At 38.2% G+C, this 15,337-nt stretch overlaps 1 protein-coding gene across 19 annotated transcripts in view; it reads left to right on the top strand.

Annotated features, from left to right (window-relative positions):
- The window catches only part of cacna1ab (calcium channel, voltage-dependent, P/Q type, alpha 1A subunit, b), a 126,355-nt gene that overhangs the window by 73,596 nt on the left and 37,422 nt on the right, over positions 1–15,337 (top strand). For 15 of the 19 annotated variants that reach the window (XM_056248672.1, XM_056248677.1, XM_056248674.1 and 12 more), the window contains exons 21-35: positions 271–321; positions 834–966; positions 1,697–2,217; positions 2,699–3,000; positions 4,362–4,497; positions 4,574–4,703; positions 5,212–5,271; positions 5,359–5,465; positions 12,246–12,345; positions 12,472–12,632; positions 13,068–13,208; positions 13,289–13,490; positions 14,235–14,399; positions 14,484–14,594; positions 14,920–15,003. In XM_056248672.1, the coding sequence (XP_056104647.1) occupies positions 271–321; positions 834–966; positions 1,697–2,217; positions 2,699–3,000; positions 4,362–4,497; positions 4,574–4,703; positions 5,212–5,271; positions 5,359–5,465; positions 12,246–12,345; positions 12,472–12,632; positions 13,068–13,208; positions 13,289–13,490; positions 14,235–14,399; positions 14,484–14,594; positions 14,920–15,003 (2,404 nt within the window). The remainder of the gene's footprint in view (positions 1–270; positions 322–833; positions 967–1,696; positions 2,218–2,698; positions 3,001–4,361; positions 4,498–4,573; positions 4,704–5,211; positions 5,272–5,358; positions 5,466–12,245; positions 12,346–12,471; positions 12,633–13,067; positions 13,209–13,288; positions 13,491–14,234; positions 14,400–14,483; positions 14,595–14,919; positions 15,004–15,337) is intronic. The other 4 variants (XM_056248688.1, XM_056248689.1, XM_056248680.1 and 1 more) reach the window with 1 other exon arrangement.

Below are 15,337 nucleotides of genomic sequence, written 5' to 3'. Positions count from 1 at the left end.
CAGATAAGTTTAAGGATAACATGACACAAACCTGGAATTTGGAATAGTTAGTATGCCAGCAAGCAGGTTTGAGAAGTTTTATATTTTCCTTGTTTTAAAAAGCGTGAAATTCCTGGTTTATGCCAAGTCATCCCTAAACATGTTTGACAAACCAAACAAGTTACCTTCAGTGAACGGGACCCTTTGAGGCCTGTTCGCTTTGTCAGGTGTTTCTGTGATAGTTGTGGCAGCGTTGTTTTTATGTTCCTTGTTTCACCCCCCTCTCCTCAGAGTTACAGTAAAATCTGAACGTATCGATGCCACAGACAGTTTACTGGACTGGTATTTATTTATTTACTTACTCATTTTTTTGTTCTGTTTCCCTTTTTCTTTTGCTTTCCGCCTTCCTCATGTTTTGTATGGGTGTTTTTTTATGTTACCTGCTGCTGTAGCTGCAGTCTTGTGTTGTAACACTGAGGCTGAGGTATCATTGGCTGTGATGACACACACTGTCTCCTCCACAGCAGCACTGCAAGCACAGGGCTGCTTGTATCGCTGTTTTGGTCTCGATCCATCTCTGCCTTCCTCTCTCAGTCTGTCTGTCTGAACATGTCTCAGTGCTCAATGCTATTTTTCAGTATGTCCAAACCCTCCCCCCCCCCCCCCCCTCCCCTTCACAGAATTCATGAGCCACATCCATGTTCTCTTGCTGGGGACTAAGGGACACTATCATTTCCTTCCACCCTGGGTCATTGCTCATAGGTGCTTTAGGGGAGGAAAACTAAGGCTTTTCTTCCTCCCTTGGTTAAAATCATTCTCTGTTTTCTGTCTGTCTCTATTTCTTCACTCTGTAGTAAAGAGCAGCAGAAGAACTCGAAAGGTTCTAAGTCGGTGTGGGAGCAGCGCACAAGCGAGATTCGCAGACAGAACCTGATGACCAGCAGAGAGGCACTTTACAATGAACTTGATGCAGAAGATCACTGGAAGGTCAGAGACAATTCATAGATCCCGAACGAAGAGTGATGATGTTGTGATGATGACGTTTTTGTTTTTAGAAAGAAAGAAAGAAAGAGTTTCATTCAATGATTCAATTTTTATTCAGCAAGGATGCATTCATTTGATTGAAATGACAGTAAAGCTGTCAGTAACATTGTTACAAAAAACAGTAACATTGTTACAAAATTCTACTTCAAATAAATACTGTTCTTTTGAACTTTCTATTCATCAAAGAATCCTGAAAAAAACGTTTTACGGTTTCCACAACAACAACAACAACAACAAAAAGTGGCCAAATTTGCCCATTGGCCTCTGTTCATCATGGCCTCCTAATCATCCCCACATACTTCATCACCGTCTCCTCTCCACCAGTAAGCTGGTGTGTGGTGGGCGTTCTGGCGCAATATGGCTGCCGTCGCATCATCCAGGTGGATGCTGCACACTGGTGGTGGTTGAGGAGATTCCCCCTTCCATGTAAAGCGCTTTGAGTACCCAGAAAAGTGCTATATAAATGTAACGAATTATTATTATAGAATTTTAACATTATATGTAAATAGTTATTTCATATTGACCATTATTCTAATATCGGTGCTTTCCCAGTTCACAATAAAACTGGTTTTGTAACATATTAAAGGGGTCAATTTTGATTTAATGTTTACCACTCTTTTTCTTAGGAAAGTTACATTTTTGAATTGATCAAATCTACTTTTTGTATCTCTAGATGAACTACCGCAACCGTCCTGACATGAAGACCCACTTGGACCGCCCACTAGTTGTTAATCCTCAGGAGAACCGCAACAACAATACCAACAAGCCCCGACCGGGTGAACCAAACCCCCAGGAGCTGAACCAGCAGAGGGGTGAAGAATACTTGCAGCACCAGCCCCGATACCACCACCATCACAGTCATCATCATCACCACCACCACCACACCCACTCCAGCCGCCAGTCCCTACACCACCCAGAGCAGGGGGAGGCAGGGTGCGAATATGCCCAGAGAGGAGGCGAGGACGTGGAGGGCGCAGGCGAGCACAGGCGACCCAGGCACCACCAGCACAGAAGGAGGGATGAAGATGGAGCAGAAAGAGGGAGGAGACACAGAGAACACCACAGCAGAGGAGAGACAGGAGGAGAAGGGGAGGAGGGCCAAGAGAAGAGGCAGAGGAGGCATCGCCATGGAAACCATGGGGATGGAGATGGAAGGAGGGATAGGGAACGGAGTCGACAGCATCAAGCTAGAAAGTGAGTGTGCTAAATTTGTGTATCTGTGTTCGTTTGAAACAGCACAGGAACTTGATGTATTGAATTGAATCAGTGAATCATTATTTTGTTCAGTGAATCATTTACAAGAATCATCTAAATGAATCGACTGAAATAAATCTTTGAATATTAATAAAACTAAAATAGAAATAAAAATAAATAAAACTTTATATACATATATTTAAACATATATATATATATATATATATACGTATATACACACAACAACTAATAACAATGACAAAAACGCGCAACAAAATTACTGACTAAAATGAAAACAGAAATGATAAAAATAAATAAGACTTTTAAAATTAATAAAACTATAATAATATATTAATGATACTAAAATAACACTGCTCAGAATAAACAAATAATTCAAAATCTAAGCAGCTAATTACAGTATAACTGTTGTTTCACCTGTTAACCTGTCTTCCCCTGTTTTTATTTATTTATTTATTTTAAGAGAGGCTAGTTTATCGTTGGCCCGTCCAATTCAGCCTGGTCTGTCTCACACGGAGAGCCAGTACAGTGAGGATATGGACAACCTGCGAAACAGCAGCAAGATGGCCATCCATGACCCTGATCCTGATCTTTATGACCCCTACTGTGACCCAGAGCAAGCTAATAATCTGCTGAACCTGCGTGGACCAGATCTCCATGACAGCAGTCTCATTCTGACAGACTCCACCAAAACCCCCAGCAAACTCGACCACACTGCCATAGATATGCCCCCGATTTACCCCTCACTCAACGCCAAGTTACAAGGTGAGGGATGTGCATGTGTGATTACAGGAAACTTTTGGAGGATTAACTTTTAAACTTTTAACAGGATGGTTTACCCCAAAATGAAAATACTGTCATAATTTACTCACCCTCATATCTTTCCAAGCATATATGCCTTTTTTTCTTCTGTAAAACACAAAAGAAGATATTTTGATAAATAATAATATTTTGATACGTTTTTTTAATATTCATACAATACAGATCAATAGTCCAGTGTTGTTTCTGACCCCATTGACTTTCTTTGTATGCGCAAAAACAGTTTATAACAGTTTTATAACAACATGAGGGTGAATACATTAATACACAAAAAATTGTGTGTGAAGTGAACTATCTCTGTAAATCTTAGGCCCCAATCTATACACCTTTGTTCACATTTCATTGCATTCATTTTAAAAAGAAAAACTGAATTTAAATGTGGTCAAATGTGTTAAATGTAGCTTGAGATTGGTTGCTGAAATATACTAAATTGCACCCAAAAAAATTTTTTTTGAAGTATAATTTTTAAATATAGAAATTATAAAAAAAATTGCAGTTCAATCATGACAACTCTCGAAATAGTTTTAGCATGTTCATGAATATGGCAATGTTAATGTATTTGGTCTTGGCGGACTAGATCTGCTACGCTGCTGCTGTTAATTATTGCTGCTGCTGCAGATCAAATTCAAATTCAAAAAACTTTATTATCTATCAACCAGTGATAGAAATTTGTCTTTGGTTAAAAAGGCTCACATATACACAATACAATCACACACACATCACAATTTAAAATTGTTACAAGGAAAAAAGTAGGCCTGCCTTACACTATGTAAAACAATAAAGGCTCAAGCCCAATATACTAATATACAAGTATGGACTTGGTACTGCCAATATATACACAGACACGCTGCTGTGATCATGTTAGAGATGCTGCTGCTGCATAAATAGACAAACATAAATCCTGTAGCAAATCTAGATAGGTGGAGCTGGGGGACGTGGAGCGTAATAGAGGAACTCTGATAGTGCGCTGCAGGACTAGCTTACAGCAAATTTTTAAATGCTAAGCAAGCAATCTCACTGGCTGCAGGATCGGCAGAGGCCAAAGATGTTATTGCTTGCAGACTGCAGGTAAAGGACCAATCAGACCAAACTAAATATTTATTATAAGGAAAAACAAATAAGCATTAATTTTTTTATTTTTTTAGAATTCTTAGGGCACAGATTCTGTGCAAGCCTATTAGTGGCATTATGCATTTATGGTCAGACAATTATTAATGTTTAAAAGCTGATGTTGGACTGTTTTATACTTGATTATGTTTATGGATTTCTGAGCATTTCTTTCTTCTCACATTCCCTTCATTGTGCAGTGAACAAAAATGCCAACACAGAGCCGGCTAAAGAAGGAGAGAAGAAAGAAGAGGAAGAAGACAATGGTGGCGACGAAGACGGACCCAAACCCATTCCCCCATTCAGTTCCTGTTTCATTCTATCCACAACCAACCCGTAAGTGTGTGTTCAAGTGTGTAAGTGCATGTGTGCAAAGTAAATTTTACTTATCATAACCAATGTGGGTTTTCAGGTTCCGGAGATGCTGTCACTACATACTGACGCTACGTTATTTCGAGATGTGTATTCTGTCAGTCATCGCTATGAGCAGTATTGCATTAGCGGCTGAAGATCCCGTATCGCCAGAATCACCTCGAAACAACGTAAGACTAATGTTCTGAATATTTTTTGTGTTGAAACTATCTAACCTTTCTAGATGTAATGTTCTGCCTACTTGAAAATACCACCAACCAGAATGAATTTTGGGCATTCAACATACTGCTATGTGGTGCAGTATTTTGGACCAATGAGATTTAGACCAATAAGTTTTAGAAGAGATCTTAACATTGTCTCAAGCGGTGCTTTCAAATAAATCTTCTTTCACAAATAAATATTTTTAATAGAAATTTTTATGAAGTCATTTTTGGCCCATATTGAAACTACGACCAACAATCAGAAATATTTTAGATGTTTGACATCTGCAGTGTTTTGAACCAATGAGATTTCACTGTGGGCGGGACAACACGAGCAACCAACAGCTAGTCCTAACAGCTAGTTTGGACAAAACTCAGATTTAAATGGATTTGATGTGATTTGTTTTGGTTGCTTTGTTCTCGTATAGACTGTATTTGATGGCAAACATTTTCAATGCATTTGCTTTCTTTTTTCCAGGTTTTGCGTTACTTTGACTATGTATTCACGGGTGTGTTCACCTTTGAGATGCTCATCAAGGTAAAGTGTCCACGAGATGATTTGTGCGGTGGATTTTTTAGTATGTCGTTTTATCTATTTGCTTTAATCCTGTGCTCTGTGTTTCAGATGGTGGTGTTAGGCTTGGTTTTGCATGAGGGCTCATATTTTCGTGACCTCTGGAACTTTCTGGACTTTGTAGTGGTTAGTGGTGCCCTGGTAGCCTTTGCCTTCACGTAAGTGCCCTTTGCTCCTCCGTTTCCTGCCCCCACAGTGCTGCCTTCTGCCCTTTATCTTCTCTTCTGCCACCCTGTTTCCCCACTGCCACCTTGGAGTCTCTTTAATACTTTCTGCCACTTTCTCTCTTGGTCTCTTCCTCTGTTCTTCTCCTGTCAGCACTGCATGCTCTTCTCAGCTCTCTATTTCTATTTTTTTTTTGGTCACTTTGCATTCTGTCTCACTCAATCAGACACGAAGATGAAGGTCTTTCTCTCTTTACACACACTCACGCTCACACAAACACTCACTTTCTGTCAGGACTGGCCTGTCTGTCTCTATATTTTCTCTTTGACCAATGAGCTCCCCCAGCTTTCTTCTTGGCCTCAGCCCTATTTCTTTCCCATTCAACTCCTGCCATTAGTTCTATGTGATGCACACAAACTTTTTCCCTCCATTATACTGTGTCCGACACTTCTGTTTCGTCCCTCACCATTCATCTTTTATCTCATCTCACACTCTGTCCTTCCTCCTGGTGCTAAAACAACTTTTCTTTGTTTCCTCCTTTAACCGTGACTTTCAATCAATCCATAAACTCTAGATTCTCTGAAACAACTCCAGTCAAAACCAACAAATGCACAAATGGGATCTTAGTGAAATGATCCAAATTGAGCAAATGGAGAATTCTGCTCAAATCTCAGATATGCGTTTTTTTTTTTTTACATAAATGTAATACATTTTTTATCTAATAAAGTTTAATGATTGATTGATTTTATTTTATTTATTTGAAACTCTACCATGACCCAATGTAAAATTAAAAACAGATATTATGTTTTAAAAAAATCTAATAAAATAAATTAATAAATCTAATCAACTTTTACTAGTACATTCATTTATTTATTTAGTGAGTTAGTTAATAGATTTTTTTAGAAACTCTACCATGATATGTAATTTACAGAATTGGTTAAACATAAGCAAAACGTTTGTTTTGTTGGAGTATCAGGGCTCTTTTCCATCGTCATTACTCCACCAACCAAGTATTCACCATAACCTTGTCCCCTCACACTTTCCCCCTGCTGAGAAGGGTAGTTTTGTGCCCTTTGGGGCCCTGTGGGGGTGAGGGGTCTCCAGGCACCTGTAGCCCTTTAGTGCCCAGGCGGTTTCCATGTTTGGATCAGCGAGAGCCCGTCCTGCCACAGGTACTCTGGTTTCTTTCCTATGCACGGCCTGGGGGAGCAGCAGCCTGGGGATTTAAAGAGAGTGGTTGAAGAATAAAACTGAACCCCAGAGTGGGAAGATCAGCTAGTCACTAAGAAAGGAGAGCAAGTGAACACTTGCTGATGGGGCTTTGAGCGTGGAATGATTTTTACTCTTGTTTAACCCTTTTTGGTTATTCTTTTAAGTGTCTGTTGTGCATGTATGATCTAGTATGTGTACATCCTCCTCAGCCCCATAGGCCAGATATGTGTATACAAGAAACACGTTTTTCATGTTTGTAAAATTATGTGGTGGATTGCTGGGTGTCATAAATGGCATAACTCTGGTTTTTGTGGCATTAAAAATGTGTCTGCACACTTTTAAACAAGACTTTAGAACAATAATAGCAAAATAAAATAGGTAAGTTTATAAATATCTCATGCATAGTTTGAGATCTTTTTTGATGAGGTATAGGCATCTATCTGTTTATTATGTGTGATTGCACGTGTTTACATTATTGCATGTGCATTCAGTTCAAATTCTTTTTTCAGCTGCGCATTTAGCCAACATCATAACATGTGACCTTAAAAGAAATAATCACCTTCAAATCACATGCTACTAGTAATTCTGAAAAAAAAATCCATTCTAAATAGCAACTTGCTAGCTAACCAAGAACATTTTGAAATAGTCTTAAGTTGTCACTTGCTTCACTGTTTGTCAAACTCTTTTGTCTTTGTTAACACTTTGCTATCCAAACGTCTTTACAAGCAACATTGGCTCCAACAAGCAATAAAAATTAGGGACTGAGGAAGGTGGACATGATTATTTACATCAGTCAAACTATCAGCATACATGCACTGGCCTCAAATTTAATATGTAGATTTGAGATTTAATCTAATTGTGGTAGGCCAATTTTTCTTCTCCTGTTTTTACTGAAATATTTGCCAAGATAATTCACATGGTATGCTGATATGAATGACTGTTAGCTGAATGCCTGTAGTGAAACCTATCAGGCCGTACAGTATGTTCGAATACACATGGCCTGATATGTTTAAATCCTGCTTTGAGTTAAAAATCACTCCACACATAACGCCCAGTTTTCATTCCCCTCCCCTGACCCTAATCTAAATGAACCCTCTCCACCCTCTCAACCCTGTTTCTGTCCTGTGTCTTTTCCTGTTCTCATTCCTCAAAACAATTCTTCCCCATCCAATTTCCTTTCCTTTCCTTTCCTTTCCTTTCCTTTCCTTTCCTTTCCTTTCCTTTCCTTTCCTTTCCTTTCCTTTCCTCTCCTCTCCTCTCCTCTCCTCTCCTCCTCTCCATCAGCACTAAGCTGCCTTGGACCGACTCCAGCTGTCAAGCTGTTTATCATTTGGGCCTCCATTTGTTGAGTCTGACAAAGTGAGTGAAAAAGAGAGACCACAAGAGATGTGGAGAGATAGAGAGAACAAGAGATATAAAAGGATATGGTAAATGAAATAAAGGAACACATTAAAAGAAGACTCCAGGTTGACAGTTGCTTCTCATTAATTGGTGTTTTTGATGTTTGTTCATCATCTGTCCTTCATCTCATTCTCTCTCTCGCACTCACGCACATATGAAATGAAAGGTTATACCGTTTCATTTTAACCTGTGATTATTTACTCACTGTCATGCTGTTTCAAACCTGTATGTTGTTTTTTTCAATATGCCTCATTTTCCGTTCCATGGTTAAAAAAAAACATCTTGCAGGTTTGATACAACATAAGGGTGAATAAATAATTACAAAATGTTATTTTTGAGTGAACTATTGCTTTAAGTCTTGTTCTCTCCACTGCAATACACTTTCTAAATGGATGCATTCTGGGTATAGGCATGGTCATATGACACACAAGCATCTCTGATTACCCAGAATACCTTGGTTTGGTGGAGGAAAGGCTTGCCCGTTTGTTATAGTCTCACAATAAGAACAAAACGACTCAACAAATGATTATGCTTTTGGCACCTTCATTCTTAGAATAAAGAATGAAGTTATTACAAATACCTGTGAAGCATGTAAACAAATAGGTGCTGGAAGTTTGGATTGTTAAATTAGGTATGTGTGGGGTTGTGGACTGTATGTGCTGCTTGAAAGTTACTCAAATAAATACCGTCGAACACTGCCACCTTGGGGTGACAGTAGTGTGGCGGCCATTTTGGCTCCATTGCAGTCGGTTATGGATTCCACCTCCATTCTGGCTCAAGTGTCTGATACAGGGTACTGATTCAGGGGTAAGGTGGCGAGAATCTCCCCCTGCTCTCAGAGTTGGCATGGCAGAGGGAGGATTCTCTCCTACTGCAGTGGGTTGTCCTAATCTATAAGTGTGACAAGTTTAAATCCTTAGTTATTGATTGGGGACAGGCCCAGAGTAAAGACCTGCCAAATACCTAGCAGGGGTTAGTGTATGAGAATGATTCAGTCAGAGTCAATACGGCAAAGAGCAGCAGACTCATGCTCGAAATTGCCACACACACTCAGTTTGTGTGTGTGTGTGTGGCAATTGCGAGCATGAGTTAATCACTAACAAAGCAGCTAGAATTTGATCAGCAGATCAGTACACATTAATTTTTATTATAATATTTGTATAACATTTTATTATAATATAATTAGATTTTATTATATGTATATAATAATATTACATAATAAAATATGATCATATATGTATTATTATGATTCTGAAAACTGTTTATTGATATATATATATAATCTTTTATCAGATAATGAGCTTGTTTGTGAAATGAACAGATAGATATGATCTTATCTTAGAAGAACTGTACACTACTTGTTTATTAGATCTCTCAACAGCTTTCTAAAGTTTTAAGGATTTCGTCTGGATTTTAAGACTGATTGACCCTTAGTTAATCCCTGCCTCCAACATTACTGGCAAAACCCACCTTAGCAACTGTTGCTGACTAATATGCGCCTATGGAGGAATTGTTTTGTTTGATAGTTTTAGCCCAACATTTTACAGACATTATTAAACAAATATGCAAATAAGCATATATAGATGAATTTCATGAAAATCTCCAATTCACTCCTATGGTACTCTTTGTAAAGCTTGTGTGAGCGAATAAAAGTAACCAAGTTGGCAGCGCTTGACAAAGGGTCAGTTATATGTGTCTATAGAATTGTTTTGGAATACATTACTTAAAGATGCACTAAGCAAAGTTTCAATATTGACCACTGTTGGAGGGGATGTTGTATCACACAAAAGCAGTTGTTTTTTAATTACCAATTTGTCAGCCGTGATCAATTTTGCAGTAATTTGAATTAACGTGTCAAAAGTCCTATTATATGTGTAAAACATTGCTTGGTGCATCTTTAATTTTGTTTGACTTTACTTGATCTGTAGTTTTAAATATCTGAACACGGGGGCTTTCAACTTTCTTAATCATTCGCTGGAGTTTTTTTGTTTGGTCCTTTTTCTCTGTTTGTCTGTCTCTCATATTGATGTTGTTCCTCTGCAAACCACTCCCAGTATCTTGTTTCTTTTTCTGTCTCTCTTTCTCTTTTTCTGTGTGTGTGTATTCCTCTCTTTTCTGTCTCTTTCTTTCTTCCGCTGTCTGTCTCTGACCTCTCTTATGTCTACGCCTTGGTGATCAACAGGAGCCTCTCTCGGTAAAGTCTCCCCTCCTTATTGTCGCACGGCTACCGTCCAGCTCACGCGATGGCTTCTCTCTCTTTCTTTCTTTTTCCCTTCCCGACAATCACTCCTCCTCCCTTCCTCTTTGCTCATCCACTCTGGTTCTCTCCATCCCACTGCTTGTTTTATTCTGCCGTGACTTACATTGGTTATAACGGGTCCATCTGTGGACCTAAACGTCTGAACACAAAGATACAGAAGAGATCGCACTTTTGTACACTGCTTACAGTACTGCACACCTTTCTCTGAGCACAGTCAGGAGCGAGTAATTGATTATTGGTAACCTGGACCTTTTCCAATGCTCCGACTCAATCAATCTGTCATGAGCTGGCTGGTCTTCAGCTGGGACTTGCCTGGAAGTTCATAGTTAAAGACAGCTGTCTTGGCCGCTTGATTGAAGAGTTCACTTCTGTTTGTGTTTGGGACCTGTGTAAATACTCTGCCACATTCATAAGACTGAGCTTGGCTCAATAAGGAATCATTCTTGATGGCTAACACTGTCTACACTGGATTCAAGATCACTAACATTATCATTTAATAGACACTAGAAACGCCAGGTACTTTATCTACTCCAGCCACTTTTTCACCATCTTTCTAAAATAAAATAACTTTATTCACAAATGTTAAATGTCATTTTTTTTACTATGAATATTATTAGTATATATAGTGCTGTCAAATCGATTATTCGTGATTATTTGTGTTTATATAATGTGTGTGTACATACATGGATGCATATATATGCTGTATGTATGTGTGTATATATATGTACACACATATTTATATATATATATAAATATGATATATTCACACACATATAATATAAATGCAAACTTTTATGTTAGATGCGATTAATCACAATTTGACAGCACTAGTTATATATTTAAATAACCTCATTATTAACCCATTATTAACCTCATTATTTTCTTTTTATATTTATTTTTAATTTGTTTGTTTTTATTTATTTACCAAGCATTCATTTATTTTCATGTAATTTATATATATATATATATATATATATATATATATATACTGCATATAACCCATGCAAAGTCCATTTAATTCCCCCTGATTTCTGTTAGCAATTAAGCTATTCTTTTTTTAACCTTGATCTTACAGCTGATTGATCCGTGTTCATGAATATTTTAGGATAATCAATTTTGCAGCTTTCCAGTGTAGACAGACTATGGCACTATACATCAAGTTTCCTGGTCAAAAATTCTTCAAAATGGCAAGCATTTCTTGACGATTTTCTTGTAAAAATCCAAATGGCAGGAAATATATTGACAGTTTTTCCTTTTGTTTCCCTTATTGGTTTGAATGCAATGAAATGTCCTTGTAACTTGTCTTTGTCTCCTGGTTTGAGCTTCCTCAAGTTCTTCTAGGGACAAGATACAGTTGGACTCAAGTCCGCTAGCCTTTTGCATCTCAGTGAACCCTCAGTCTTGTCATGTTACCTACAATTAACACAAACAGCCTCCATATCCCAGACCTCCATTCCCTTGTCTGCTCTAACACAGCTAAAAAAAAAATTAAAAAGAAAGAAAGAGGTTTGGCTGGGCATTGCACCAGAAAATGCCTGACAGTTTTGATACTTACTTGAATGTGTTATGCTTTTGGAATGTCCAGAGAAGAAAACAAGTAAACCAAAAACCATCGATGGTTGAGAATCTGAAGGCCTGTGAAAACTTGCTTGAAAAAAAAGAAAGATTTTTGATAATAAGAATTCCACAACAAATGAGTCTACATACAACATAGTATTAACTGTTGCATGGTGATATTGAAACTATCTTCTACATTAAGAGTAAAATGGAAGCTCAAAGAATGATCTAGAAGTGAAATGTGATGAAAATAGATGGAGACGGTCTTTCAAAATGTCCGTATCACTCTTTCGGTCTCATTGTACAGCATGTTAATGTCCTGTTGTTTGCCTCCACTCCTCAGGGGGAGCAGTAAGGGGAAAGACATCAGTGTCATCAAGTCTCTGAGGGTCCTAAGGGTGCTACGTCCACTCAAGACCATCAAACGTCTTCCTAAACTAAAAGTACAGTCAAAGATGCACACATACACCTACACAGCTGTGATACATGTTATCGCATCATCCTGATTTCACATGTTTTGTTTGCTACATTAGTGCACTATACTAATTTCATTCGTCTCTTTCTCCCAGGCGGTGTTTGACTGTGTAGTAAACTCTCTGAAGAACGTGTTGAACATCCTCATTGTCTACATGCTGTTCATGTTCATCTTCGCTGTGGTGGCCGTGCAGCTCTTTAAGGGACGATTCTTCTACTGTACCGACGAGTCCAAAGAGTTCGCCCGTGACTGCAGGTAAGGAGAGATGACCTGCAATTAAAGATGATTTTAATAAAAAAATCTGGCGACATGGTCCACAGTAATACACTTAAGGTCCGATCACACCAATGATAACTATAAATGTAACTTTATCGATAACCATATTAGCATCCACACCAATGCATGATAACGGTCTGTTTATTATAAGCATGTGCTGTCATTTGCCACTTTAAATGTTTGACCTTTTTAAAGTCGGGTGGATTCTGATTGGGGTCGATGTTTTTATCATTCCTTAGCTCTAAAAAGTTGTTCCAACAATATTGTTCCTCTGTGCCATTACCGTTGTATATCCGTTATAGAATTACAACAATTACTAAAACGTTATCGTCCTTGGTGTGAACTGCTCTATACTCACCCATGATTATGAAAAAAGGCAGTTTGTTGAGTTTTTCATGTGTATTTGTGTTTCAGGGGCGAATATTTGGTGTATGAGCGTAATAACGAGGTCAAATCGCAGAAGCGGGAGTGGAAGAAGTACGATTTTCACTACGACAACGTGCTTTGGGCCCTGCTTACTCTCTTTACTGTGTCCACTGGAGAGGGATGGCCGCAGTGAGTTGGCATTCACTCACAAATAAGCGCTTGTGTGCCATCTCTGGTGTCATCGCCTCTTCCTTTCTTTTCTCTTTCAGGGTGTTGAAGCACTCTGTGGACTCCACTTATGAGAACCAGGGCCCGAGCCCGGGGTACCGGATGGAAATGTCCATCTTTTACGTGGTGTACTTCGTTGTCTTCCCCTTCTTCTTCGTAAACATCTTTGTAGCTCTCATCATCATCACTTTCCAGGAGCAAGGAGACAAGATGATGGAGGACTACAGCCTCGAAAAGAATGAGGTAATTGCTATTTTATTCAAATGAGTAAACCAAACTAACATACCTAATTTTGACCAAAATTTCAGGCAACATCCTATAAATCCTTCAATTGCATTGTGTGCATTGTGTTTATAAAATTATATCCGAGATTGTGGACAGTTTAGTTAACAAATAACAAAAACAAAAAAAATTGTTTATAACAAAAATTAATAACATGCAAGATGACAAAACAAAAACGGTACAAATAAAGATTGGCACAGTTAGAACAACGCTAGCAAAAGCTTTGACTAAACAAGAGCAGCAAAAACAGTGACGTCACACTGGTTATTAATGATTGACAGCGAAAATGAAAACAGAAGGCATGACAGAGCAAGAGAGAGCCACACACAAAATAATAATAATAATTTAATATAAAATATTTTTGTACATATGGGGATCAGACACTCCAAGCACAGACACAAACACTTGCTCTGGCAGAGGAACTGTTCACTGGATGTTGTTGGACTTTTCTACAGTTCAATAGATGAGGCATGAATAATTACATCATTAGAAAACTTAGTTTTCCTATTCATGTATATAAAACTGTGTTTCTGGGGCATAATCGTCTCATTTCAATTGAGATGATTACATTTGTGCACACTTTTTTTTATATTTAACCACATGCTAATGTAAAAAAACAAAAAAACATCAGCTATGAGCATTAGTCGGTGCTATGATTAGCTATGATCCTTCTTTCACTGTTTTCTGTTGTTCTGTGTCTTCTAGAGAGCCTGTATTGATTTTGCTATAAATGCCAAACCTCTAACGCGCCACATGCCTCAGAACAAGCAAAGCTTTCAGTACCGAATGTGGCAGTTTGTGGTGTCGCCTCCGTTTGAGTACAGTATCATGGCTCTCATTGCGCTCAACACAGTCGTCCTTATGATGAAGGTACGAGCTTCTTCTTCCTCCCCTTGCATCAATCATGTCTGTACATCCATCAGGGTCTACATTTTCATTACTCTATGTTTCCAGTACGACGGGGCCTCCGAGGCGTATGATAAAGTCCTGAAGAACCTGAATATTGTGTTCACGACACTCTTCTTCATGGAGTGTATTCTGAAAATCATTGCCTTTGGTATCAAAGTAAGTCACACATCCTGCTCTTCCTAGCATTACTCATCGCACAATCTAAAGATATCACCCATTATTAATTCATACATCCTGTTACTTATTTAGACCTGAGATATTTATGAAACGTTTCTTTCCCTAACCCCTTTCGAAAAATGTGTTTGGGGAAAAAAAAAACATCTAATGCACTTGTCTGCCTGTCTCCATGGTGACAGGGATTTGATTGGCTATATTTCTTTAATAGTCTTGTCATTGCAGGATTGGGTAAAATATGGATCCTCGCTCCCCGAGAACTCTGACATGATTGGTTAACTCACGCTCTTCTTTTGTTTCTCTGCAGAATTATTTCCGAGACGCTTGGAATATTTTTGATTTTGTGTCCGTTATCGGCAGCATCACAGATATTTTAGTGACAGAGTTTGGGGTAAGTGCACTTATAGACAAGTTTAGAAAGCAAATACAGATTGCATCTTGATTCATGTTGGAATTTAATGGACAAATGTGAATTTAATTTTAATCCCTGTAAATGCAATCACTTCCCTTTCTTGTGACTGTAAAAAGTTGCATTGACACACATGAATATTTAAGTACTGAATATATAGCATGTTTAATACATCAACCAATTATTACACTTTTTCATATTTTACATGTTTAATAATGAGGAAGGTTTAAATGCAACTCTTCAAACTTTATTTTGTAAAATTGCTTGTCAGCAAAATGTTAAAACTTTTGTCTACTTGAATATTTACCCGTTCAGT

This window comes from Rhinichthys klamathensis, unplaced genomic scaffold, assembly GCF_029890125.1.
Source record: "Rhinichthys klamathensis goyatoka isolate OS25496 unplaced genomic scaffold, OSU_Roscu_1.1 h1tg000056l_1, whole genome shotgun sequence".
Lineage (NCBI taxonomy): Eukaryota > Metazoa > Chordata > Actinopteri > Cypriniformes > Leuciscidae > Rhinichthys > Rhinichthys klamathensis.
The sequence above is the reverse complement of the archived record's forward strand: the minus strand, read 5'-3'. Positions and strand labels throughout refer to the sequence as shown.